The sequence below is a fragment of the Cetorhinus maximus genome, chromosome 13 (genome assembly GCF_964194155.1).
Source record: "Cetorhinus maximus chromosome 13, sCetMax3.hap1.1, whole genome shotgun sequence".
Classification (NCBI taxonomy): Eukaryota; Metazoa; Chordata; class Chondrichthyes; order Lamniformes; family Cetorhinidae; genus Cetorhinus; species Cetorhinus maximus.
Window position 1 is genome coordinate 34,865,147 of NC_135891.1, and position 27,186 is coordinate 34,892,332.

Genomic DNA, 27,186 nt, shown 5'->3' on the forward strand with positions numbered 1-27,186 from the left:
ACACCTACGAAACTGACCTGTCTCTGTTTCCTGTGCTATAGAGCTGCACTCAATCATGGAACTAAATTCAGTTTAGTAGCTTTGTCATGCATTCTATTAAGCTCTGTTGCATTTCACATTGGCTGTTAAATTTCTTAGCTTCTATAGAGGAGGGATTATTGGATCTTAATAAATTGAGGTGTCACCTGAGAGAGATGTCGGTTTGGACGTTTCTTTCTAAAACTAACACGTGTATATATAATGCACGATGAGACAAATTCACAGTGGGTCCGTTTATAAAATGTTTATTGAGTACATTTTTTCCGCTTGGATAGCAAAGCAACCTTCCATGAAACTGTTATGCAAGAATTTAGATTTGAGATAAACACATTAAAGTAGAACCACCTATTCTAGACTGGAGGTGGGACACCCAGTATGAGATTATGGCTGGGATTTTCTGGCCCCACCAGTGACGGATGTCGTCGCAGGCATGATGGGAATTGACTTTTGGCTGTTCTCGGAATTTTCCTATCCCGCCTGCGCTGATCCCCACTGTTTGAAAATCCTGCCTTTTGACTCGGTTTACATCAGGATTTAGCTTTTAGCCAATTTTTCATGGAAGAGAGTTTTAAAAACTGCTTCCTTGTACATTTAAAAAAAAACCTTTCTTCCTGGGCAAGTATGGCATTTGTGTTGTTTAAATATTTAAAATGTGTTAGGTTACGTTTTATTGGGATTGAGGACTGGTGGGTAAAGTGTATTCTTTTTGTTAAATATGTCCAAACATATATCTAAAAGCTGTGTGTGTTTTACGAATTAAACTGGCTCTTTACCAAACTAAGTGAATTGGTTAATTCAATTTCCTATCCAGAGCTGCAGTTGGCCAGGGTTTTGAGGTCAGCAATGAAACAAGGGTGCTCGCTATGATCTAATGATCTCTCTGGAGTGGTTTTCCCCTTCATTTTAAATCTGGTGCCTTGGCAGCAGTGATGTCAGATCCCATCCCAATTGTTCACACACAACAAACCAGGAAGTTAAAAGGACATTATGTCCTTCGTTTTTATTTGAAATTTTCAGACAGTGGCATAAATGATATGGATTAAGATGGAAGTTGAAACAACTTTAAAAAAAAAATAGAAAATCATAATGGAGAAATTTGATATTTCCATAAATATAAATTAGCTTTTCAGGACCAATCAGCGTGTTCAGCAGCAATTATTAATTTAGTATGCCATTTTAAAACCCAGTTACATTTTTTTCAATAGAGCAACTTTCTCGATGTTTTTTTTCAGCAAGACTAACGGTGTACGTATGGCAGTCCTTGTCATTTCCAATGATTTGATTTTCATGACGGGTCTGTGGGGGTGGGATGGGATGGGTGCAGCAGCAGTGTACCCTCCAGAGAAGCATGGAAATCACTACCAGCAGCTTGTGGGTCTGTGCATTATTTTTTGCAAGTCTCGGCTCCCAAAGTTGCTGCCAGTTTCAGTTGGGGTGTGATGGCAAACACTTAAGTTTGGCATAACTCCCCACAAGTCCTGCTTATACATTCTCATTATTGCTTATGCACTTTGGGTTTGCCCCATGAACGACAAATCAGAACTTGACTCCAAAACTCAGATCCATTTCAAAAAACTGCAGGACCACTGGCATCCCCATTTCCATGACCCTGTTAAATGCAGGATATCTTAAAATCAAACAATCCGAACGAGACATTAACTTTTCTGGGCTCCAGAGAACTGTCTGTAATATTTACATTGCACACAAACTCTCTCAGTTTGGTTAAAATTCACTGAGCAGCAGTCGAGTGGAGATAATTGTAAAAATCCAGTGCAAATGGATGTATTACAAATGGTGCTTTTGAAGTGTAACTGAAATTTGATGCTTCATTTCAATGTGGCGTCGAAATTCTCTGGATGGGTTCACAAATGTTAGTTGTTTAATTGGAAGGCCGTCCTTACCTGTGGTGCTTGGTTTGTCATAGCCTGTGCTGCACTTACTTCAATGGATATTTTTCCTTCTTGCTGTTGTCTTTTTGTGCCAAGTTTCTACTCTGAGCAGAAAGAAGCAGTAGTAAGTTTATTCTCTGGTCTCGGTCAGCAATACTGTTTTGTTTTTCTGTATGAAACAAACTCAAGTGATTTGGAGTGACTTAGCTCTATGTCATGCCTTCAAAGGTGGCGATCTGAGAATGGAAGCTGACTCTATAGGACATTGTACAATAGGTTGGAACTGTTTCATGTTAGATCACAGTGTCACCTGCACAGCAATGAATTAACCTTGGTCTTATTAGTGATCTTCATAAAAAGATCATAACTGTAGCTAATGTACATGTGTGAGATACGTATCATAATTTTTATTGCGGTTTGGTGAGAAAATGTATTGATAATAGGATCATGCATCACAGTAGGAAACCATTTGGCTCATCATGCCCATGAGAGTGCAATTACTGTGGAAAGAAGGCTGAGTGAAGTTCATTAACTCTAACCTTACGTATGAACTGCTAAAACACTCAAGAACTAGACTCATCAGCTGCTTTATAATGCTTTTCTTTCTAAAGGGTCATATTTTACCTTACTAATCCTAATATATTTTTTCTCCAGTAGTGCACACATTAAGTGTGAGTTTAAAATTAAGCCAACTTAAAATTGTTGCACAAAAACCATTTGTTTTAATGCCGATGTGATCTTTGTGTTTGTGATTGTAGAAAGACCGATTTTGTGTCTACCAAGAATATTGTAGCAACCACGAAAAAGCCTTGAGACTTCTAATGGAATTGAACAAAATACCTGAAGTGCGGGCAATGCTTTTGGTAAGCTGCATGGCTTCTCCTCAAATTCACTTGGAAAAATATTTGTTTGTTTGAATGTGGCCTGTGCAATTGGTTGAATTTGGGCTGCCTAATACAGTTATCCTTCCTTATAGTCGGACACTAGTATGTATTGCTGTGAACCTTATATTCAGCAACAAATCTTGCTTGGTCAGTTTAAAAAAAAAAATAATTCCAATGTTGATTTTAATCCGGTTCCATGAGACATTGGTTAAATATGTAAAATATTTAAGAATTTTATCTAGCTTTTATAATATTTTAGATCCAAAAATGAAGATTCACTGCACATTTATTGTGTTAACATAAGCACCTCTAGGATGTAAATCAAGATATTTAAAACTTGTGACAAAAGTGGCGAATTTAAACTCATAAGCCTTGATGGAGAAATGGTCAAGTATGAGAATTCTAAAATGGAAAATTGCTTTTGGCAGTATTTGTCTCTAAGATTTAGATAATCATCTTGGGAGCCAGTTGTTCAATGGTATCTGTCCATTTAAAATCGTGTGACTTACCAGTTCCAATTTCATTTTAGAACTGCATGGTACTGGGAGGAATGAAGACAACAGATATTCCATTGGAAGGCTATTTGTTAACCCCAATACAGAGAATATGCAAGTATCCACTACTACTAAAGGTAAGTGACTAGAATAAACAAAAATTTAATAAATTGTGAGCATTGTGTAGTTTCTTACATAAGTTACTATGATACTGGGCTTAATCTTCCTCTCACCAGATTGCTTCCAGTTTGATCTGGCTGGATTTCCACAAGAAATTCAATCAGAATTTGAATGTTGTGAAATATTTTCAATTGTTATTTAAAGTGTTGCTTAACTTTAAAATTTAGAAATTTCAGTTGCTTGGAAGAAGTTGTGGATAATTTCTTAAAGCTGTGATTTGTTGGTTTATGAAGGCAATGTGGCAACTAAATGTTTACGTAATATTTTCCATTATAATAATTTGACGCAAACTGTTTAAGATGTAATGTTTGTGATCAAGAAATCTGTGTCACATCCAAGATTTTTAAGAATTTGCTTGTTGATCTCCTCGAACATGGCATATGGGAAGCTGAGACCAAACATAATCTTCAAGTGAAGCAGGGTTAGAGGGCAGAGATAATTGGAGAAATTGCCCTTTTTTTCCTACTCCATGTGTCATGTAATAACTAGCAACATTTTCCAGCCATTCATGATTTTTTTTGCAAAGGTGAAAGTCTAAATGTTGCCTTTAAACTCGCACGCTTCTGCACTGGGGAAACCTCATTTTTAGTAAACTTTTAAAATCTGTTTGTTCTCTAATTCTAGCAGTGTAGTATGGTACTCATTTTATATCAGTGGTAACCTCAATGAAGCTGAGTAGTTCATATAAATCAATATGTATCTAATGTTTGAAGATTGTCCAGTAACTGCAACAGTTAATCTATAGTTGAAATAAAAAAACTGATTTTAAAGTTTCTGTTGTATACATCAGAACCTAAGAGTTTTCTTGTGATAGCTTTTGAGCCCAGTATAACTCTTGATTATTACTGAAAATGCCCATTTGGCTGAATCCAAAATGATGTCTAATGTACAGTAGCTGGTGTTTACAAATGTTATTTTATTGGACTGTTCTTCGATACTGATATTGAAGTAATTGATATTCCAAACAAGCAAGTTATCTAAACTGTGAAATAGATAAATATACCAAAGAAACTTGGATGTTTTGCTCTTTGGTGGGCTGGCATAACAGACAGGAGGATTAGAGTAATGCTTATTATTCCTGCTTGTGTTGAGTTAAGGGGTTTCCTCATCCAGTATTGCTACATGTTTGAAAACAAAATCAGTCATGTTATGTTGAGAGAAATGTGTTTGTGTTGTTAAAACTTTTGCCTCTGATTTAATTTGGCTGATGCACTGCCATGGCTAGGAAACCTAAGACAAGCCGATCCAATTCTTGTGTAAGCACTTCAGATTTCACAAATTAGTGTTGAAAATTAGTGGAAAAGTTCTCCCCCCTCCACTTCCGTAATCCTGTGTGCTTGAGTCATTTTTATTTGAAATGACAATAATGCAATTAATAAACTGGCTAGTCAAAGAGTCCCTCACAAATAATAGATGGATTGATTAGATCTTGGTAATCTTGACTGCTTGTGGTTCCAAAATCAACTTCCAAACAATTTAATGTTCTAGTCACTTTGATGGTCACAGCAATGATTCACATAGTATGGTGAATAAAATATACTATACATCCACTATTAAGGAGCCAAATGTTAGACCGATATATTCCTGTTCATCAACAACCTAGTTCCAATATGTTAAACTTCGCATTTTATTTTTCTCATTAGCATTGATGCATTCAATGATGTGCAGTCAGAAAATTTTAGATGAAATGTTATTAAATGTCTCCAAAAGCAAGTGGTTGCTTGTATTCCTGGTGTATTAATCTTTAGACAGTTACTACAGTGGTGTTGTACAAATAAAGCCACTTCTTCAGTTTCTAAGTTGCTGTTGGATTCAGGAAAACCACTCCTACTCAGTTGCTCTTACAGAAATTCATGGATTTAACTCAAACTGTTATGATGTGGCACTCAGTTTTATAAAGGCATCCTTCAAATGAGCTTCCCAAAGCAAGGCAGTCGAGAGCCAGCACTTGTTGATCCCTTGTATTTGATCATTGAGCTACCATGCAAGTCTACAGGTACCAAGTATCACTGGCATTTCTTTGATACTGGTCTTTCAGAGCTATGGATTTCATAACTTTGACGGATCAGATAGCATTCCTGCATCTCAGTAGTTTGCAGCTGGTGGAAATTGATGTGGAGAGACACAAAAATTGCAAGCCCCACTGTACTTTATCAATCCATTTGAAATCTAACAGTTTGCTGAAAAAGAAATACAATTGCTGATCAACTAAGGTGGTTCTGATTTCTTGACTTGCTGGAAGCATCCCACCCAAATTTATATGCTTGCGTCTATAATATTGTCTCAGCTTTGTATTTGATGCAGCTCAATTAACTCATAATCCTATATGAGCCTGCAGCTCTAGGATGCTGCAACTTGAAATATGCACTGGGTAAAGTTTTCAAGAGCACCTTATTGGCAGCACTTAAATTTATTCTCACTTTGAACCATACATTATTAACCAAAGTGGTTTTCAGAGCAGTGCTGGCAGCTGGCAGGATTACGTGAAGCCTCTTGCTTGATTATTGAATATTATGGGATAATCATAACAGTTTGAGTGAAATTCATGAATTTCTCTAAGAGCAACTCTGTAGGAGTGGTTCTGAATCCAACAGCAACTTAGAAACTGGAGAAGTGGCTTTTATTTGTACAACACCACTTGTAGTAACAGCTTTAAGATGCAAAATACACCAGGAACGCAAACAACCACTTGTTTTTGGAGATATTTTGTTGGAGTTAGCTGTACTTGCAGCCCTATGTCTGTTTTAAGCTTGCATGTGATTCAGTGTTCCACTCTCTCAAGTGAACATAAGAACTAGGAGCAGGAGTAGGCAAATTCAGCCCCTCGAGCCTGCCCCGCCATTTAATACGATCATGGCTGATCTCATTTCGACCTCAACTCCAATTTCCCTCCCTCTCCCCATAACCTTTCAACCCATTACTAATTAAAAACCTGTCTACCTCCTCAAATTTATTCAGCGCCCTGGCATCCACTGCTCTCTGAAGCAGTGAATTCCACAGATACACGACCCTTTGAGAAAAGTAATTCCTCCTCATCTCTGATTTAAACCTACCACCCCTTAGCCTAAAACTATGGCCTCTTGTTCTAGAATGCCCCACAAGGGGAAACATCTGTTCCACGTCTACTTTGTCTATCCACTTTAGCATCTTATATACCTCAATTAGACCTCGTCTCATCCTTCTAAACTCTAGCGAGCATAGGCCTAAACTGCTCAATCTCTCCTCATGAGACAAACCCAGCATCTCTGGACTCAATCTAGTGAACCTCCTCTGAACCGTCTCCAATGCAACCACATCCTTCCTCAAGTAAGGGGACCAAAACTGTGCACAGTACTCCAGGTGCGGTCTCACCAATGCAACAACAGTTGCAACAACACTCCCCTATTTTTATACTCTATTCCTTTAGCAATAAATGCCAAAGTGGTGTTTGAACAAGTCTGTAATGAATGACCCCCCCCTAGCTTCAGGTGACACTCTCCTATCATAAAAACAGAAAATGCTAGAAAAGCTCAGCAGGTCTGGCAACATCTGTGGAGAGAGAAACAGTTAACGTTTCAAGTCTGTATGACTTCTCTTCAGAGCTCTGAAGAAGAGTCATACAGACTCGAAATGTTAACTGTTTCTCTCTCCACAGGTGTTGCCAGACCTGCTGAGTATTTCTGGCATTTTCTGTTTTTATTTCAGATTCCCAATATCCGCAGTCTTTTGCTTTCATCAACATTCTCCTATACTTCAGCTGGGTATTTTTTGAATTGTTTTCTTTTTAAACTAGGCTGCAACAAACATTGTGTATTCCAGAATTCCATATAAAATGCACAACTGGTGCAATTTACTTTATAACAATTGATTATTTGAAAGACTTCCAATGTTTAGACTCTGCAATTTTCACAAAACAAGCAGCTCTCCTGCCCATCCTTTTCTCGTCCTCTTTCTCCCCTTTTCTCCCTCACCCCAATAATGTGACCTGAGGTCAGGATTCTCAAATTGGGCTATCCATGTCTGACCAGCTGAAAATCAATATAATTGTACTGTATTCATAATCTTTCAGTTAAGATATTGGAGACAATAGTTTTGCTTCTCTCTCGGCTACTAGTGTCTACTTGGAGGTAAAATTATCTTCCTCAAATCTGAACTGCAAGTATTTTATGAAGACTGGAGAGGCAGCAATGACCAAAAGCATTATTTGTAGAGACTTTTTTTATACAGTTATTGCTGCTTAAAAAGCTTGTTCTGTAATTTATTGTGGACTTAACTTTGTATACCTGAATAACTTCTAACTGATGAAAGAATCTACCTTTTAAAAAAGGAAATCCATGGGTGAATTGGTGTTGGAGGCATTCCTGTGTAGAATGTACATACATAATTTGGGCAAAACAAAGCTATATTAAGTTTTCAAATGGCAAAGGAAGTGATGAACCAAATAAAAAAGCATCAGGATAGACAACAAAGGTAGTTTTATGAGTAGGAAATGACACTTAGGATAAATGCAAGGTAATGACTAAGGAAGGTAAATAATGGGTACAACACAGAACAAGCATTTGAGAGTTTTGTTGGATAGTTAATTGAAGCCACCAGCACAGTGAGAGATGATCCAGGGATGTGTATCCAGAGGTTAGAGCGCAAATCACCTTTGGTGGTAACATGTTGTTACGACCGGCCCCTGGGTGAGGTCCCCCAATTTGTTATAATTCCAGACGAGGTACTCCGAATTGTTATGCTCCCAGGTGAGGAGGGATGTACTGGCTCCCCTTCTTTATTCAAACTTTATTCCAACCCCTCGGTTGGTCCCATCAAGGTTAAGTGAAAAAAGATCCCTTCCCCTATGGAAGGGATTTTCCAGTCCAAATGTATTTATGTCTTAAAAGGAGCCAATTTAACCAGGCTTTCTTGAGTGAAAAAAAGGAGTGAGTTTATATGAAAACACAAGAAAAAAACAATAAAAATGCAACACGCACAGAGGCGGGTGTGCTAGCGCACACAGTGAGAAGTTAGTTGAAAAATAAAAGTTAAAGAGAGATGAATCGGTCTTTGGCTTGTCTGTGAGGAGGAGATGGTGAAATATTGCGGCCCGTTAAGTTGGGTTATTCTGGTTGCGCTGACTTTGAGCAGTTGCTTTGAAGATTTTTGGTTCTGCAGGTTAGCTGAAAGGAGTGGTCCTGTGTCCTTGTCAACTGTGGCTTTGCGGACTTGTGACTTGCTTCCAGCAACCGGAGAGAGAGACTTGTTTACCTGCAAGTGCAGGGATGCCTTTTTCAGCTGTGACCTGCACAGCACACACTAGCGCAGTATAACTGGAACACCAGACTAGCACACGCAGGCCAGTTGGTTTTCAACCCCATTTGTTGTTTTTTTGCCTTCCAGGAATATACATGTCCTTCGCTCAGAAACTGCTTTCTTTCAACTTGTATCATGTCAACAGTCTGGGATATAACTCCGATGAGATGTTTTCTGCTGAGATGGTACCTCTGCAAAAACAAGAGGTTACAGAGATTACATCTCTTCCCTTAGTGTTTCTGTTTGAAGTAGGTCTGAACACGCTTTTAGGTGACACATTCTGTTCTCTCTAGACTAGTTGGTCAAGTGTAATCCACATAGGAATTTTTCAGCAAGTGGTTACCTTAGAGTCTTAGCCAGTTTTTGCTTCTGTTTCCTTTGTTAAAAACAAATCTTAGTTAAAAGTTCATTATGTCTGTAAGTAATTTGGGGCTATGATCATGAATCTGTCCATACAAGTGACTGGGCTGCATGTAGAATATCATAGACAGTCCTGGTCACTGTCCTGACTGAAGATATCAAGGCAATTAGTTAGTGCAGACAAGGACAACCAAGCTGGGAAGTAGCTGAAGCAGATGAACAATGATTAGGTTGAGTCGTTGAAAATTGTGCACTGTGGAGAAACTAGGCTTGGGAGATATAATTCAAATATTCTGTGTTCTTAAAGGTGTTGTTAAATTGAATTCCCATAATGGATTCCAGATCGGTACAAACTCTGGAATAAGGGACTTTAACTTAGAAGAATGATGCATGGACAGTTTTGCTTTAACTGCTTCATGCTGTTCGGAAATAGAGACAGTTTAAGTAAATTATGTTTGTGGATGTTAGGAATGAGTTTTAGCTTTCAATTTTAAGTTTGATTTGTATTTCTGTATCTGTGTGTTAAGACAAGGTCAAGTTGAGTTTTACTTTTTATTTTAAAAGATGAAATCTAGGACTTAGTTTAATTTTTGAGGGAGACAGCAGGTCTAAAGCTGTATAGCTGCATTTCTAATAAGCTTTACAACTCTTGGGAAGAAGTTGAAGCGAGCACGAGTAGAAAAAACTCTGCTGTTGCCTAGAAACGGGTCGAGAGAGGCAGGGCCCACACGCACACACGGAAAAAGCAGCAGTTTGAGTGCAGTTGGAAGCAGTCTAGAAGGGATAGACAGCCAGTCCCAAACCCTAATTCAGTTGAAGCCAGGATTCCAGAGAGACTGGATGCTGGGAGAGGGAGCTGCAGAGTGAGAGCAGATTTCCCAAAAGAACTGAAAGGCCCCAAGGCCAAGGAGTGGAACAGGAAAGAGAATCTCAGGAAGACCTTCTAGTCAAAGGAAGGACAGGAACCTGGAAAAGGTCCTGTTAAGTGAAGTTAAGAGTGAGGAGCAGAGGAAAGCTTCAAGCTTAAAGGAAGAAAAGTTCCAGGAAGCGGATTTAAAGCAAAAACGGTTTGAGAGAGGTCAGGAGATCAAAAGAGACTGCTGAAGGTCTGTAACTCTTTGCTATGGGCTTGTGAAGCAGTAGTGTACTGTTAATGGCTGAGTCGATGAGAGTGCGTGGAAGAAAGCTTGTGGTGATCCAGGGGAGAGGAACATCGGCAGGAGAGTTCGAAACCCTGGTGGTGGACCCTTGCAGAAGACTTCTGAGATAAAGTGTCAGATAAAGCATCAGTTTGGGGGGAAAATTCCAAAGCATATTCTTGGAGAATGCAGATTGGAAACCCTCATGTGAAAGACAGAGTTCAGTGAGACTGGTTGGCTCATGGTGTGACAGGCGTCTGATAGGGAGCTGATGAGAGATCCATAGTATCTGGTTGAGGTGACATCTGTCACTTGGTTTCAGAATGTGGTGTATCTGACCACAGGTTTACGTTGACTATGTACTTACTGTGAACGTTAAGAGTATCAGGGGAGAATTTTCTCCCGCCGGGGGCGTGGGGGGTGAGGTTGTGCGGAGGCGGGCGTGCAGTGACCGGCGTCCCCAATCGGCTGGGCACTGCCATTTTATGTGGGTGGGTCAATGAAGGCCCGCCAATCATGACACGTGCCCGGAAGTGCTGTGTGGTCCCTGTGCGGGCTGGGGTGGAGGATTGCCTGAGTCAGGAATGCACTTTTGTGTGCGAAAGAGCGCATTAGTTTTAAGTTTAAACAATTTAACACAGTGTTGAAAATTTTTTTATGACGTCCCCTCATGTGCAACTGTCACATGAGCTGGGACATGCATTAATTTTAATAAAAAATTTTCTGAAAATTTTAAATCATTCATGAAACCTCATCCCGCCTGTGGATGAGGTTCCATGAAAAATGCAAAGGCCGCCTGGGCTCTTCGCCTGCCCACCAACCTTAAGGTTGGACGGGCAGCTCAGCTGATTGCCTTAATTGCTTTTTAACAGGCCTTAGTAGGCCTTTGACATTTTGGTGGGCGCACTGAACTGAAAATCTAAATAATGCGCAGTGATGTTGGGTCGCACACCCGATGTCACTCTGCGTCGTTTTACGCCTCGATGAGCAGACCCCGTCACTGCTCATCGAGCTGAAGATTCTGCCCTAAGAGTTTTTGTAACTTGCGTTATCCTTACAAATCTGTATATATCTGTAAAGGTATAGTTGCGAGTGAAAGGCTATTGTAATATAGTTCATCTTTTCTTGTTAAATAAATGTTTTATTCTTTTGTTAAAAGTTCATCAGCTGACATCTGTGACTCTGTTCAGTAGCCACTCTCCATGTATCTAAGCAAAAATTAAAAGTTAGGATTGATCAAGCTGGGCTCCACCCTGGGATCAGGCTTGTCCAGGGGTAACGTCAACTGGGATCATAACAATGCAAAATTGAGCATGTGGAGAAATCCATGTCTGTAGTGACTGTGTGGAAAATTGAGTATTAGCTTGGTGTAATGGGGAGCAGGTGATTGAGAGGTGTTAGATTCGGGGTTACATCAACTGCAAACTGGCTTCTCTGGCCCTGTACTTGCTATATACCACAGAGAAAGGATCCTGTTTTTAATATTCACAAAAATGTCTCAAAACTACCCAGAGTGATTCGTCTTTCATAAGAAAGCAGCCAAAAATATGATGTGCCAAAAGAGTAATGAAAAAAATCCTGCTGCTTCTCATGGATTATCCTTTGTTTTGTGTTCAAATCTCTCTTGATTGCACTCTGTAACAAGATAATAGCTTCATTAGGAAGCTCTTGATATATTCCCAATTAATGATGTAACAAAAATGGGAAATGAGAGATTCGTACTATAAGGCCTTGTCTGTATGAATAGTGTTGGATCAGTGGCCTCCAATAAAATCCAGAATGAGAGATAACTTATCCGTCAACCAGTTGTGTTCCAGAACCAGGTGGCCAATGAGATCTCAGAACCATACTAAATTGTCATTTCTGGTTTGTTCTCTTTTAAACTGACCTTAGTTGTGACTGTATACTTTTTGAAATATAACTCATAACATATTAAAATATATTATTTCATCTTGCAGCCTTTGTTTCATTTCCTCTGTCTTAAATGTACAGAAAATTATGTGCAGATAAGCACAAACTTAGAGATGCTTTTTTTAAAAAAAGTTGTTCTTGATCATTTCCATGGGATTTGTGAAGGATTTTTTTTTATCCAATCTTAATTATAAGAATTATTTAAAATAAACTATTCCTTTTTATTGGAGGGGCTGTATTGACACCTGAGTCGAGTTTAAATGTTTGTTTCAAGTATTTTGGTTTCTGAGATGGCATTGAAGTTTGCGATGTGGTTTTCTGTTTTTGCAGGAGTTGCTGAAACGGACCCCCAAAAAGCACAACGATAACTCAGCAGTGGAAAAAGCCTTACAAGCAATGAAAGCTGTGTGCACGAATATTAATGAAACCAAGAGGCAGATGGAGAAACTGGAAGCTTTAGAACATTTACAGTCTTCAATTGAAGGATGGGAGGTACGATTAGAAAGGCTGAGAAAATGAGAGGCATTTCCTTCTTGTTTTCGTTTGAAATGTCGAACAGTGTATTTTTGAACAGTGCATTCTTAATCTGGTGCGATGGAAGAAATGTTTTTGCATTTCTAAATCCATCCACAAAAGGCAATTTCGAGAAATCCCTGGTTTATAATGGTGCTATTGACTACATTTTTCCCATTCGAAATGGTTCCTCACAGGTGCATTAGTTTAAAATTCTGTGATGAGGTTGACGGAGCAGATGTTTCTTTGTACACTGACGTTTATTGGTGGAACCTTCATTGTGCATCCAGCCCCTGCTGTTTCACCAAACATAGGCAAAATTTAACATTAGCCTTGCATTTATATCTACAATATTAAGACTTGTATTAGATAAATTTAGCAACAGTCTTTCCAATTAAAACACTTTTTTTGGGGAGAAATAACATTATTCTAGTTGTGCATTACTATGCACCTTGTCAACAATTCTGTCCATACTAGAAACAGCGCTGTATGATGGGTTGATAAGTGCTATTAATCTTAGTCACATCGAAGCTTAAAATAACAAACTTTATACTGTAAAGTGCAACAACACTTGTCATTCTTGTGTGATAGTCATTTCTGATGTGATATCAATTCCGTTGTGAATGTCTCTTTTGTTAAAGAATTGAAGACCTTTGCTGTTTCAGTTAGTGCTTTGCATCAGTAGCAGCTGCAAAGATGATGTAACTTTCTGACTGAAGGAAGTGCCTTCTCTGTTGCCTTGACTGAATGCTGGACAGCAAAAAGCCCTGCTGAGCAATTTGAGGTAGACCAGACTTCTTTAGTCACACAGCTACAAGTGGCAGTACTGCTTTATTTTATTATTTTAATGGAGAACTGTTATTCTCTTCATTTATTCCCATGTCTATAAACATAGATCCTTTCTTATTTCTTCCCCAAAAATAGCTATATCTAACGATCATGTGGTTTGAGGTGGTGGATTGCGTGTCCTAGTCTCCTTTTCCCCCCCCCACCCTGGATAACTTAAAAATTGTTCCATTGTAAAATGTCAAAATAATTAACTGGATATTTTTGAAGAGAAATTATACAAAAAAAATCCAAAGATAAACTTCTGAATAAGCTGTGCTAATTTCTGTCAACCAAAGATTTCATTTGCATGTGCAACAACTTTGATTTATGTGGTGCCTTTGAGATGGTAACATGTCCAGTGATGGAGCAATGAAAATTTTCATTGTAGAAGAGGCCACAATTGGGGAAGTACATGATCTTGGAAGCTTGTGGGGCTGAAGAAAGGTCTCGGCTTGGAGAGGGGTGAGGCAGTGGAGGGATTTGTAAGACAGCATGACAGGTTTAAAATCGAGACGTTGGGAAAGCAGAAGCCAATGGTAGGTAAATAGGACATGGTATGAGTCAGGATATGGGCAACAGAGTTTTAGATGAGCTTAACTTTACAAAAGGTCCAAAAGCAATGCAGGCTAATGCTGGCTTTTATCATCTCCCTTATGGGGAAATATTTTGTGCAGTTTATGCTACCAATAGCTTAAAGTTTCATGTATTCATTTTGGAGGTTAACAGGTCATAAACTGGGTGCAGTTACTGATAAAGCGCAGACAGATAAGATGTCACGTATTATTCAACTGCAGGGTATATAGCATGACTCATTGCTTACTGCTCTCGTGTAAGAGAGACAATATGGATTATTGCCAATGGCTTTTTTAACCGAACTATAGTGCACAAGTTGGGGCTGTGGTTCAGACTCCTTTGTGCAAATGTGGTATGTACTGTGGTCTTGATTATCTGTTTATCCTCATTCAATGCAGAGGCATTTCAAGCTGTGTAAGAACAGAATACACTTATTATTTTAATAGTTAAAGTAACCTAAATTTTGTTCTGGAGTTAGTCATACAGTCAGCAACTTGTATTTGGGGAAAATTGAGGATCTTGCAACTTTGCCACTTTCTTCCCTATCTTCTAAATATATAACATGAGAGTGTTCAGCTGTGATGACTGGTTGAGAGGATTCAGCTATGTACTTCCTCATCTGCTGTGAAAGGACATTTTGAGTGGACATTAGTGCAAGAAATAAGGATGTGGCCAATAATCAGGCCATTTTATTTGCGCCATTTTAGCTGTATATTCAACTAATCTGTCTTGTATTCTGAATTTGTACATGAGCTGATAATCATACACAATTATGCGTAATACAGGATGTTTCCAATGTTTTTTTTGCCAGGGTTCAAATTTGACAGATATATGCACTGAGCTGCTGCAACAAGGACCTTTGTTAAAGATCTCGGCTGGAAATATTCAGGAACGAGTGTTCTTCTTATTTGATAATTTGCTGGTGTACTGCAAAAGGAAGTCTAGGTATGTTATGATTAAGATGCCGTTTTACATATCCAAAAGAGTTGGAGAAATTGCTGACTTTCAGCTTCTTCACGAGATTAACTCTGTTGGAGTTGCATACTCAAAACTCTGGATTCCACTACTTCTAGCATTAAGCATCATTCTTGAAAGTGTGAAATTCAGTGACAACTGATGGTCAATTTGAGAGAGCACATCCTGCTCTCAGCAGAACGTGTATGTTACGTGCCCTTCCAATCTGGAGATGCTTATTTTAAGGAGAACTGAATGTAGTGGGATCAGTGACCATGATGTGCACGAATATTGTTGTAGTAAACTGATGGACTTGAAAGGCAGTCTTGTGCTTTTGGTCCTTAGATGTGACTCATTGTAATTTCACTAAGGAAGGAAACCGTTGGCTTCACGTTGCCTTACCATTTACTGGCAGGGCTTGGAAATTAAAAGTAGTGACTTCCCTACATGTTCTGCAGTGCTGATGTGGCATTTGTTCTAAATCTGCTCAAGAGCAGCTGATCATTCTCAGCCCAAGGCGCTGCATGCAGGAACATTGGTGCACATTGCTCACTGGAGTGCTTTTTGTCAGTTACTTTCTGGATCCTTTATAGAAAGTACTAGGACATTGTCCACAGCAATCTGATGAATGCACCTTTTTAAAAATACTGTGTGGCAAAATGGAGGAAAAACTAGACAAACTTGTTCAAGAACTAAAACCTGGTCAGGTCTCGCAATTATACTGTGACTGTTGACACACTAAACGTGAATCAGAAATGCTGACATTGTGCTTCTATGGTAAATTAGATACAGAAGCATGAAAAATCCTGACAGACACAGTAAGATATGTGAACGTGATATACACACTACACAAGTTTTTTAATTTATAGTTATGTGAGAGCAGGTGATTAGAGAGATGTTATTTTTCTTGTTAAATTCCAGAACAACTGCTGTTGCTCGTGATACCCTGCAGTAAAAAAATTATTTAAATATTTGAGTTTGATTGCCCTAATGGAGATAAGAGACAGATTGTTGATTTACCTGTTTAAAACTAACCAAGGTAATGAGTTAAAAGCAAAAAACTGCAGATGCTGGAAATCCAAAACAAAAACAAAAATACCTGGAAAAACTCAGCAGGTCTGACAGCATCTGTGGAGAGGAACACAGTTAACGTTTCAAGTCTACATGACTTGAAGAGTCATACGGACTCGAAACGTTAACTGTGTTCCTCTCCGCAGATGCTGTCAGACCTGCTGAGTTTTTCCAGGTATTTTTGTTTTTGTCAAGGTAATGAGTTATCACTTGTGCTATGGACTTTTAACTTCCCTTGCATGGAATTTTGGGAAGCACTAATTTTCAGTTGCTCACTTAGTTCTAAATTTGAAGCAAACCTGGAACAAAAGAACAGAAGTGGAAAATTTGGCCCACTTCAACTCCCAAAGCAACTCTCTCCAATCTTGATTGCCTGTCCTCTCTCCATCTCCCTTAATGCTCTCACTTCCCAAGTTTAAATACTTATCTCATTTCTAAGCGCCTCGCTTGACTTCACACCCTGGAAAGCAGAACTGTGATTTTGTCATCCTTTGTGTGAAGATGATTTTTGGGTTTTTGTTTAAGCCTGATGATTAAGCTGTGGAATTTATAACACTAGAAATACTTATTTCCTCTCTGCTCAGAGTTGCTGGTAAGAAGTCAACCAAGCGCACCAAGTCAATAAATGGAGCCCAGTACATTTTCCGTGGAAGAATTAACACTGAGGTGATGGAAGTAGAGAATGTTGAAGATGGAACAGGTATGTTTCCTCTTGTGGGGGTATCTAGAACTAGGGGTCACTGTTTAAAAATAAGGGGTCGCCATTTAAGACAGAGATGAGGAGAATTTTTTTTGAGAGTAGTGAGTCTTTGGAACTCTCTTCCCCCAAAAGGCAGTGGAAGCAGAGTCTTTGAATATTTTTAAGGCAGAGCTAGATAGATCCTTGATAAGCAATTGGGGTTAGGTGGGAATGTGGAGATGAGGTTACAGTCAGATCAGCCATGACCTTATCAAATGGTGGAGCAGGCTTGAGTGGTCTACTCCAGCTCTTAATTTGTATGTTTGTATTTTAACAGCCAATTTGCTCTTCTGTTGCCGCCTCCTTGATAACCTGAAGGTGGTGATGATTGCGTGCTGGAATGTGTTTCCATGGATGTTAGTCATCCTTTGCTACCTTACCCAAGTGGCCACCTTTTTATATTGACTTTTACCACATAACTGTTTGACTGTAGAGAGCTTCAATCCTACCCAATACTCACCTCACTTTATGCCCATACATATGCATATCCAGCAAGGGCTTGATTGTTATGACGCGGCAGATGATGTGTGCCAGATGGGCTAAATCCACAAGAGATACTTAGTCGCGCTTTCACAATAGTTTTGCAATTTGTATTTATTTCAAGATGTGTGCACTGAATTCAGAAGTAATAAGTCCACCAAGACCTTAAGAGATTTTAAAAATTAAGTTAAAATATTTATTAGCAAAAAATATAAAAGATTTCAAGCACATACATAAGACTACAATTACTAGTATAATAACCCCTAAAATTCCTAAATAACCTGACCCCCAGTTACAGTCCCTTTAAGGCAACAGTCCAGAGTAGATTTTAGATTTAAAACGATCTGTAAGTTAACACAACATCCACTTAACAGTGGAATTCCAAATGGCTTTTCCCCTAATTCAGTTTTGTTCTGTAGCAGACTCACGCACAAATGCTGGAGGCTTCGTTAAGGTTATATCACACATTCCTGTTAGAGACAGGGCCTTCTGACACATAGAGCATCATATATAACGGAGAATGAAAGGCTATCTCTTTTTAATATGTAAATTCTATTATTCCGTATGTCTTTGAAACCGTGTCTTCCTCGTAGTATAAAAACTATCATGTTGCCAATATATTGTCAGTAACCTTTGGGAAAAATAAACACATTCCTTAGCCTTGCTTATCTGGCTCATTATGAACAGACTAAGAGATCCCTTTGAAATCCAAATCTCTTCATTTATCTAAAAATGCAAATTCCCTTAACACCTGGCATGCTAAGCCAGCATCCATGCTTACTCATTAGCATGTCAAGTACTTTGTTTCTTTTGATGATTTCAAACTTGCAGTCTACTTGACTCCAAATGTAATTACATCACACACAGACCCAACTATAACTTAGCCTCATAAACCTACTTCGCAATAAACCAGAAAAATATTATGAAAGTTATTATATTATGATACTGCCATTGGGTACAAGAGCTTGAAGCAATGCCTCATTTCCCAGCTGTAAAATGTCTTGCCTTAATGATCACAAATCTTTACCTTGCATTATGATGCAGCAAATGAGTTTGTAATTCTGTTCTGCTCCTGTTCTAAATGTAGTTGATAATCCTCAGGGTTGGTGGGGTGACCCAAACTTTCAATGTACTTTTCAATTTTTAGGTTATGAACTGGAGAAGTTGACTCGGTGACTGAATAAATTGAGCCTGTTTTCATGTTCTGAATGAGGTTTTTCCACATAGCATTTGTCCAGTTATATGTTCCAGCCCAGATACTGAAGATTAATCAAGTACTGTTCCTACAATTAAAAAATAGTGCTGTAATTTATGGGAGGCAAGGAATTTCTTCACTATGGTATAGCTCACTGTTGATGCTACTTTCTTTACACTGATTAGAAAAGCAATTCCCTTCCTCTCAACTTCCATTAATCGATTAAAGATTTGCTTGGTTTTTAAAATTCGAGCTTCTGTTCTTCCTATTTATAGCAGTAAGATGAGCAAATAATTGAAGTTATAGTCGGCTACAGGAATTTTGAAGATCGAATTTGGAATTAATTCCCTGACATGTTCAAATTTGAGTTCTTGGAACTTGCATAGCTAATAAATTAAATGAACTACGCAGTTTAACTGCTTGTTGGTTGAGATAAATTAACTGCTAAACTGATACAAATTCTTAATAGCACATTTTACAAAATGTTCTAGTCAAAGGCGCAAAAGGTTTTGATGCTTTTGGAATAATTTCTTGCTTGACCTATTTCTTCTTCAGTAACTATGGGCAAGGCAAACAACAAACTCAGCTTGGTAGCTTAAGACTGAGATGAAATCAATTTACTACATGCTTTTTTGTCCATTTTTGTGGGTTGATTGTATTGCCTTTGTCATTTGGACCCTCCAGTATTTGCCCTTGCATGTCATTTATAGATTGTGAATGAGAGCATGCAATCAAAATTGGGCCTCTACTAGGGGCAGCATTTTGCCCTAGGTTGGCGGGCGGCCCCCACCGGCTCGGCGGCGGCGGGCGGGCAGCCAAACTCCGCTGCTGAAGTGGGCCCCGCCGCCATTTTAAGTGGCGGGCCAATTAAGGCCTGCCCAGCTATGCGCTTCCTGTGCAGGGGCTGGGGAGGGATTCCCCATCTCCCTGAGACTAAGTGCTGTGTCTGGGAGATCAGTGAAAGTTTTACAAACTTAGAAAATAGAAAAATAAAAAAATTATTAACATGCCCCCCTCATGTGACAATGTCACACGAGATGGGACATGTTAATAAATATCACAGAAAATTTATTAAACATTTTTAAAGCGGACATGAAACCACATCGCGCCAGTGGATGAGGTTTTATGTTTTTTCTGTTGCCCGCTGGGGCTCCTGGCCTGCCCGCCAGCCTTAAGGTTGGACGGGCAGGGCCTTTAACTACCTTAATTATCCTGTCAATGGCCTCAATTGGCCATTGACAGGTTGGCGGGCGGACAGCTGATTTCGCTGTCCGCCTGCCTTCCTCAATATTTAAATGGACCGGGATGACGTCGGGGGTTCCTCCTGACGTCATCCCGTGTCATTTTCCCGTCGGCGAGCGGACCCCGCCCCCAAATCGCCGACGGGAAAATTCAGGCCCAGGTCATTTTAGCCAAGTTGGGATTCAAGATTTATCTTGCTTAAGAACTGGCACTGAATTAATGTTAGAGTTCATTATTTTTTTCTTCCCTTCCCTAATTCAGTTGCAGAATAGTCCATTACACATGATCTGGTTCAGTGACAAACAAATTTAAAGTGCTTTTGCTAACTTTGTTGCAAGTTCTCTGCATGAAACCAGTTTGTTTCAGAAGAAATAAAAGATGAGATTTTTCTATTCCAGCGTTGCATAGGCCAGAAAAGTGAAGGGGTGGAATTTCCACTTATCTTAGTGACCAGTTTCTGACCTTGGAGAACTTGAGTCAGAATTGGTGCTGGGAAGCTCACTGTGGAGGCTGGGGCTGGGGGAGAGGCAAAAATGCACAACACTGCTGCTACCGCTACTTGCAAGTTCATCTGATGGAGTGAATGTGAGCCTGAGACGTGCATGGTTCTGCTAATAAATGGCCTGCACGTCCCTGGCAGTTGTTGAATCTAGTGAACATCTATAACAGTAAGTGTAACGTATAAAGTTACATCATTATTTTTGTATCCTTCAAATATTTTTGCACAGAAATAAACACGTCTTTATGGTGTAAAAACAAAAAATGCTGGAAAAACTCAGCAGGTCTGACAGCACCTGTGGAGAGAAGGACACAGTTAACGTTTCGAGTCCGTATGACTGTTCTTCAGAGCTCTGAAGACGAGTCATACAGACTCAAAACGTTAACTGTGTCTTTCTCTCCGCAGATGCTGTCAGACCTGCTGAGTTGTTCCAGCATTTTTTGTTTTTGTTTCAGATTCCCAGCATCCGCAGTATTTTGCCTTTGCCCAAGTCTTTATGGTGTCTGCTGTCACTTCCGGCAGAAAATTTGGGGATCTGGCATAAATGTTGTAGGTCAAGAAAATTGGCAACAAAGCCACTGGTACAGGCTGAAAAATCGCTGCTTGAAGTGTGTTTGTATTGAAAAAAAATCATGTTTCATAATTATATTCTAATGTTCCATAACTAGTGCTGTCCATTGTTTGCAGCTGATTACCATAGCAATGGCTATACTGTGACAAATGGTTGGAAGATTCACAACACAGCTAAAAATAAATGGTTTGTCTTAATGGCCAAAACTGCTGAAGAGAAACAGAAATGGCTGGATGCAATTCTGAAAGAACGGGAGCAGAGGGAGAGTAAGTAATTTTAAATCATCTTTATTGTTTTACAGAAGAGCAGAATAATCAATCTTGTCCCACTACATGAGCCAGTTATGAATTATTGATAGATGGCATGCATAACTCATTTCCCTATGCTTTAAGCCAATTTTTCGAAGCACTTATTTAAAGCTTGGATCTAGATGTTCATTTAAAATTCTTCTGTTCAAATTCCGTAGTGCATGCAAATATTTCCAAGCAGGTTGAGATTAAATAGTTTCAAATGCAAGTTTACAGTGCCGTGTTGCCATTTTTTCTTAAGTTTAGATAACCAGCTAAATTATTTTCATGCTTGTGTAGAAGGTCAGAGCCTTAACAAATCGCTGAGAAATGTCATTCAGACGTCTACATGTTTGTATTGTTCTTTGGCGAATAATGTCTTTGGACATGCTTCTATTTCAGTAATAGAACTATGATGGAATTCAATGTTGGCCCACCTGACTTGGGGATTTCTGTTGTAACTCTCCTAGCTGGCTGCCCTCATTTCCGACCTCGTCACAACCTGTACTACAAAATTTGCAATTTTGCTAGACATAAAATTATTGCACAGTGGTGCAAGTCATACCATTCGGTGCACAGTGATACCTGGCCATTGATAATTTATTGCTCTTTAAATGACCTTGTCAGGATTTTAGTGTTTGGGGCCAATGAAATCTCCGAACATGAAACTTTCTACAATTTTTCCAAATGTAATCAGGGCACATCTCTTGCCCTTCAATTTGGTTGCAATAATTTACTTTTTGGCAATAGATAAAATCATGATTTGTTAAAAACTATTGAAGGAGTGGAGAGTGGGAATCCAGCTGATGGTGGCAGAAATGAAAAGACCTTTAATGCGTTTGGAGAAGTTATAGCACATTTCTAACAGAGGGTAAGCTCACAGTAGAGTAGAGCAGCTTGTGTCTCCCTTGTTGGTACAGCATCAGAAACTGGGACTTGGAAGGTAGCATTGGAACTGGCGATGGGGTGTAGATCTTCAACAGCATCACCAGAGATAGAAGGGTGCCTTTGTCCATTGATCCTGATAGATGCTGTAATATGCCTTGAGGATAGCAGCATGCCATCACTAGAGGGGAAGTGTGTCATGTGATCCAGCTTCAGTTCCAGTTTGGCCTGGAGCAGAACATCGCAGACACAGCCCTGCTGCTGATGTCTTCAAGCTTTTCTAGCCATATATGTATGTTCACATGTGCCTAGTTTAAATAAATGAACCCACAATGTGTATACAACATCCCTTATGAGTGACTGGTGCCTTTTATATCATTATCAAACACGACATGGTGCTCAGCAGTGGTCAAGCAGCATTGCAGCAAGATCCAGTACAGGTACGATGTGGTGAACAGCCTTGGATTGTGCTACATGAGATGACCCTCAACATTTTGGTCAGACCGCAGTGAGTCCGCAGTGCGGAGTGTGTTGAAATCATGGTGTGCTGACTGCATGGAAAAGCTTTGACGGCTGCTATGGTGCTCAGGTAAAGAACTGGGAAGTGAAGGGATCCCCCTTGGTGAGTCAGGCAGTGCTAAGAGGACCAGCACTGGGTTAACTCAGTCAGGAAAGGTGAGAGATCAGGGGGTGGACCAGATCGATAGTGAGCAAGGAGAGTCAAACAAAAAAGTCATAAAAATCAGGCAGAGAAAGTTGTGATTATAACAGGCAGATCTTTGGAAAATCATGCCAAAGCGACTCCAGTAACACTCATCACAGGTACTAGGGGAGAAGGAAGGTCAAAGGGAATTGTCAAAATGTTCACAAAAATCCCCAGTTTGAATTGGAATGCAGTTGACCTACTATCCGAATTCAAAATGTTTAAACAGTGTAGAGAGCTATAGCTTCTTGATTCAGGTGTGTCTGAACCAGACAAGCAAGCCATAAAAATTTGCCAATAATTGGGAGTGAAGGTTGAACATATCAGGATTAACAGCAGAGGAGCTAAAGGATCCCCTCAAGGTATGGACTATATTGGAAAACCGGTTCAGAATCAGGTCAGATTTCCGTATTCATTGTCTCGAGTTCATGTCATTTCAATAACAGCTTGCAGAACCCATAGACCACTTGGTCAGCAGAGAAAAGGATATGTACTGTGACTTTTCAAAAGCAGAACTGGCAGACACAATTGTGGAGTTGATGATCACATCCATTCCCATGGAAGCATTCCAGGAATATCTGCTAGACAAGCCCAAAATGTATAGCATTGAAGAACTAATCAAGGATGGATGGACAAAAGTATGAAGCGATCCTCACAGGTCAACAATGCTTAGGGGTCCTAAGCACAACCCCAATTGTTGATGCACTTATTAGAATACCCAAACCCAGAAAGACATGTGGAAGGTGTGCCCTTGTGCATGCACCAAGGAAATGCCCAGCTTTCCATTAAATTCTGTGAGGCATGTGCCAGAAAAGGCCATTGGCAGTGGCAGTGCACTAGAGTAAAGGCTGATGCAGCTACAGAGAGCTGTGCATTGATCCAAACAGACCTTACAGAATGTTTACTTTCAAGCAATAAGAATGACCACCTGGTATCCCATCAGAAACATGAGGTAATGGGCAAACTAGAAAATGACAATGATGTACACGATGAGATGAAGAGTGGTGAACAGATGTTTCATACACTCAAGTCTCGTGAAAAACATAGGCACTGTCACATTGTCCAAAGTGTTTTTCAAAGTTTGAATTATCTGCCTGAAGAAGGTTGGCAAATACTTATTATTGGCTAAGATTTACAAAAGGGCACGTGCCAACATATTACCCCTGCGAATTCTGAAAGGCATATTTCCACAGACACGGAAGGCCATGGTGAAACCTAGTATTGCACAACTTTCAGCATACACTAATCCCATGTGCCGGATCCATAGTTCTGGAGTGGAAGTACAATCAATCCCCCTGGGTGCCCAGCGATTGTAGGTCTGCCAGCATGCTGTGACCTTGTACCGGTGACAATGCATGGAATCATTCAGACCTCACATGGCAGATCAACCTCAGAAACTATTTCTATCACCTCAGTTCATGACATAACATCAAAGTATCCAGAATATTTTGAAAAAATTGGCCATTTCAAGGGAGCTGCAATGTTAAGCTTGCAAGGGAATGCAAGTCTGTCAACTGATCTGATATATTTTATGCAATGCAAAGGCCAGCAGCTACAAGAAGAAATGGTGAAAGGTTCTAGACTACAGAAGTTGTGGAAAACCATCATTGAAGAAAAGCCTGATTTTAATTCAGCAGTACACGAATGCGTGAAACTATTTTGGTCTTAGCGGGTCAAACTCGGCATCTCCCAGGGAGTCATTTTTAAAGGCAGGCAGGTCATCATACCAGAATCTTTGTGACCTGATGTTCTTCAACAGCTCCATTGCTCACACGTGGGCATAGATCGGATGAGAAGACTCGCCAGAGAGGGAATCTATTGACCGGGTATGAGCAATGACTTTGAAGTCCTCGTCAAGAAGTGCAAGGCATGTCGAGAGCAAATGCCAAGTCAGCTGAAAGAACACTGATTTCACATGAATTTTGTACCCATCCTTGGTCCAAAATCGCATTTGACCTTTTCCATGTCCATGGCACTGACTTAATCGTCATCGTTGACTACTTTACCAAGTACCCCATTATTCAACATTAGTACAATACGTCAAGCACAACCGTTGCACACACTCTAAGTGCTATTTTCAGTTTATTTGGTGTGCCTAGAGACATCATTACCGATAATGGCTTTCAATTTATTGGTAAGCCATTTCAAGATAATGTGTGAGAATTGGAATATCGATCACACTACTAATTCTCCCTGATACCTTAGATCTAACAGCTTAGCTGAACAAATGATTCTCACGGTGAAATCCCTAATTCTCAAATGTAGACAGAGGAAGAAAGATCTACACGTTACAATGTTACATTTGGGGGCAATAAGTTTAAGTGCCAAATTAATCCACCACTGGCAGAGGTCATGTTTGGCAGATCAATGTGTACCAGTTTACTGACTCCTACACATTCTACTGTTTTAGAAGCTAGAGAGCAACTTTTCAAACAGCAAGAGAAGGTGATCACTGTGTATGATAAGACTCCAGGTAGAGAATTGCCAAGTTTATTGTTGGGACAACAAGTTCTTATCCAGGATCCCACAGAAGGTACATGACAACCAGCCGAAGTGACGAAGGTTTGTTTGGAACCAAGGTCCTATGAAGCCATTACGCACAAAGGCTGCAAGGCTGAGATGTAACCAAGGACAAATTAAATTCATCTCAGTTCCTTGGCCACAGTGCAGTCCTAAGGCATAGAGGAGAAAATCTTGAATGCAACCAGGAGCAACATCCAAGAATGATAATCCCACAGATCACTGTGAGCAAATGAAGAAACCTCCAGACAAGATTACCATGACCAGATCTGGGTGTACCAGCAGATTGGCCCACAACATCGGATCTGCAGCGCATTATACCTGGAGGTGGGGTGTATCCCAGTGATGCACTGGGGGTCCCCCATGCCTCCCCCCCCCCCCCTCCCAGATGTCACCTCGTCAGGATTACATGGAAATTGCCCGGCAAGTTGAAACTTCATCTGGGCAATTGCCCTGCAATGGGAACCATCTGAAACTCGGATGTAAATCGCAAACTTTGGATAGTTCCAGCTGTCTTAGAGTGATATATACCCAGAAAAAGTTAGAATTAAAACCTCCTCTTCTAACTCCTGGTTAATTATAATATGAACCCACGCCGACACTCCAAAGGATCCCTTGACTGCCCTCCCAACCCCTGACTGCATTCATGCCCTCGCCACATCCCCACTGATCACATCACCGAACTGTCCCCCTCAACGACCACTTAACCTCGTACCTATGCTTTCTACGTAGCTTACATACTTAGCTTCTCCCTGGCTTCTCAAAGTGGCTGTACCTTTAAACCTGCCTGCTTTATGGCAGCTAGTGTGGTAAAAAGGGGAGCATGCCTTCTTTATCTTTGACTCAGCTGCCCTTGACAGAAGGCCTTGGGAACCCACTGCACTATTATTACCTGGCCTGAGTCAGGTGTGCTTTCATTTCATCATTAAGGTTCCTAAATGGCACCTTTTTCAAATAAACTTTGAAAATCAATAGTTTTTATTCATTTCTCCTGTCGGATTGAATAGAGTTCTGCAAATGCAGCTTGCCCTTTTAAAAATCCATGTTGGCTGCTTAAATTAACAAGTGTCATTCCAGGTGAGTAGTTTTAGCCCATACAAATTGGATCTTGCCCACTCCCATGGTTAGGGTGACTGGCCTATTGTAACCCAGCTTATCCATTTTTCATTTTTTTAAAAATCGGAAATGTTTCATTGACAATCCTTCAATTCTCTGACACAACTAGTGTATCTGAAGTTATTTGAAAGATTGTTGCTGGAGCCTCTGCTCTTTCCTCTTTGACTGCCTTAGCATTCTCAGATGTATGTCACCAGGATCAAATTTATTCAGCCGTACTTCGTTGTCAATTGTCTTATACTAACACCTTCTCCTTCAGGTGCCATGCCTTAAGAGGGCGTTGGTGACCATGGACTTCCAGTGGGATTGGTCTATGATTACGCTTGGCAAAGTACTGCAGTGGTTTGCCATTGCCTTCTACAGCATGCCTGACCATGAAGCACCCCCCTCTTTACCGCCTGCCATCAGGCCTATTGGAAGGGTTTACAGGCTGATTATCAACCCATTTGGCCACGTTATAAATCACCTTCTGTGGCCATCAAGTCATGAAGCGGGACTTGAACCCGGAATTGCTGTAGTGCAGAAAGAGGCCGTTCGGCCCATCGTGTCTGCACCATCTCTCTGAGTGAGCAATTCATCTAGTGCCATTCTCCTGTCTTCACCCGTAACCCCGTTGATTGTTTCTTTCCAAATAATCATCCAATTCCCTCTTGAATGTTCAATTGAACCTGCCTCCACCACACTTGGGCAGTCCATTCCAGACCCTAAACATCCACGGTAAAAATAAGATTGCTCTTCTTCTGCGAATTATTTTAAATCTGTGCCATCTTGTTCTCAATCATGTCATGAGTGGGAAGAATTTCTCCCTATCTCCTCTGTCCAGACCCATCATAACTTTGA

General features: G+C 40.0%; 1 protein-coding gene across 1 annotated transcript in view; it reads left to right on the forward strand.

Annotated features, from left to right (window-relative positions):
- The window catches only part of prex1 (phosphatidylinositol-3,4,5-trisphosphate-dependent Rac exchange factor 1), a 220,382-nt gene that overhangs the window by 78,060 nt on the left and 115,136 nt on the right, over positions 1-27,186 (forward strand). Inside the window, exons 4-9 of the mRNA XM_078555256.1 lie at positions 2,687-2,791; positions 3,342-3,443; positions 12,501-12,662; positions 14,896-15,029; positions 16,694-16,809; positions 20,952-21,101. Of these exons, the coding sequence (XP_078411382.1) occupies positions 2,687-2,791; positions 3,342-3,443; positions 12,501-12,662; positions 14,896-15,029; positions 16,694-16,809; positions 20,952-21,101 (769 nt within the window). The remainder of the gene's footprint in view (positions 1-2,686; positions 2,792-3,341; positions 3,444-12,500; positions 12,663-14,895; positions 15,030-16,693; positions 16,810-20,951; positions 21,102-27,186) is intronic.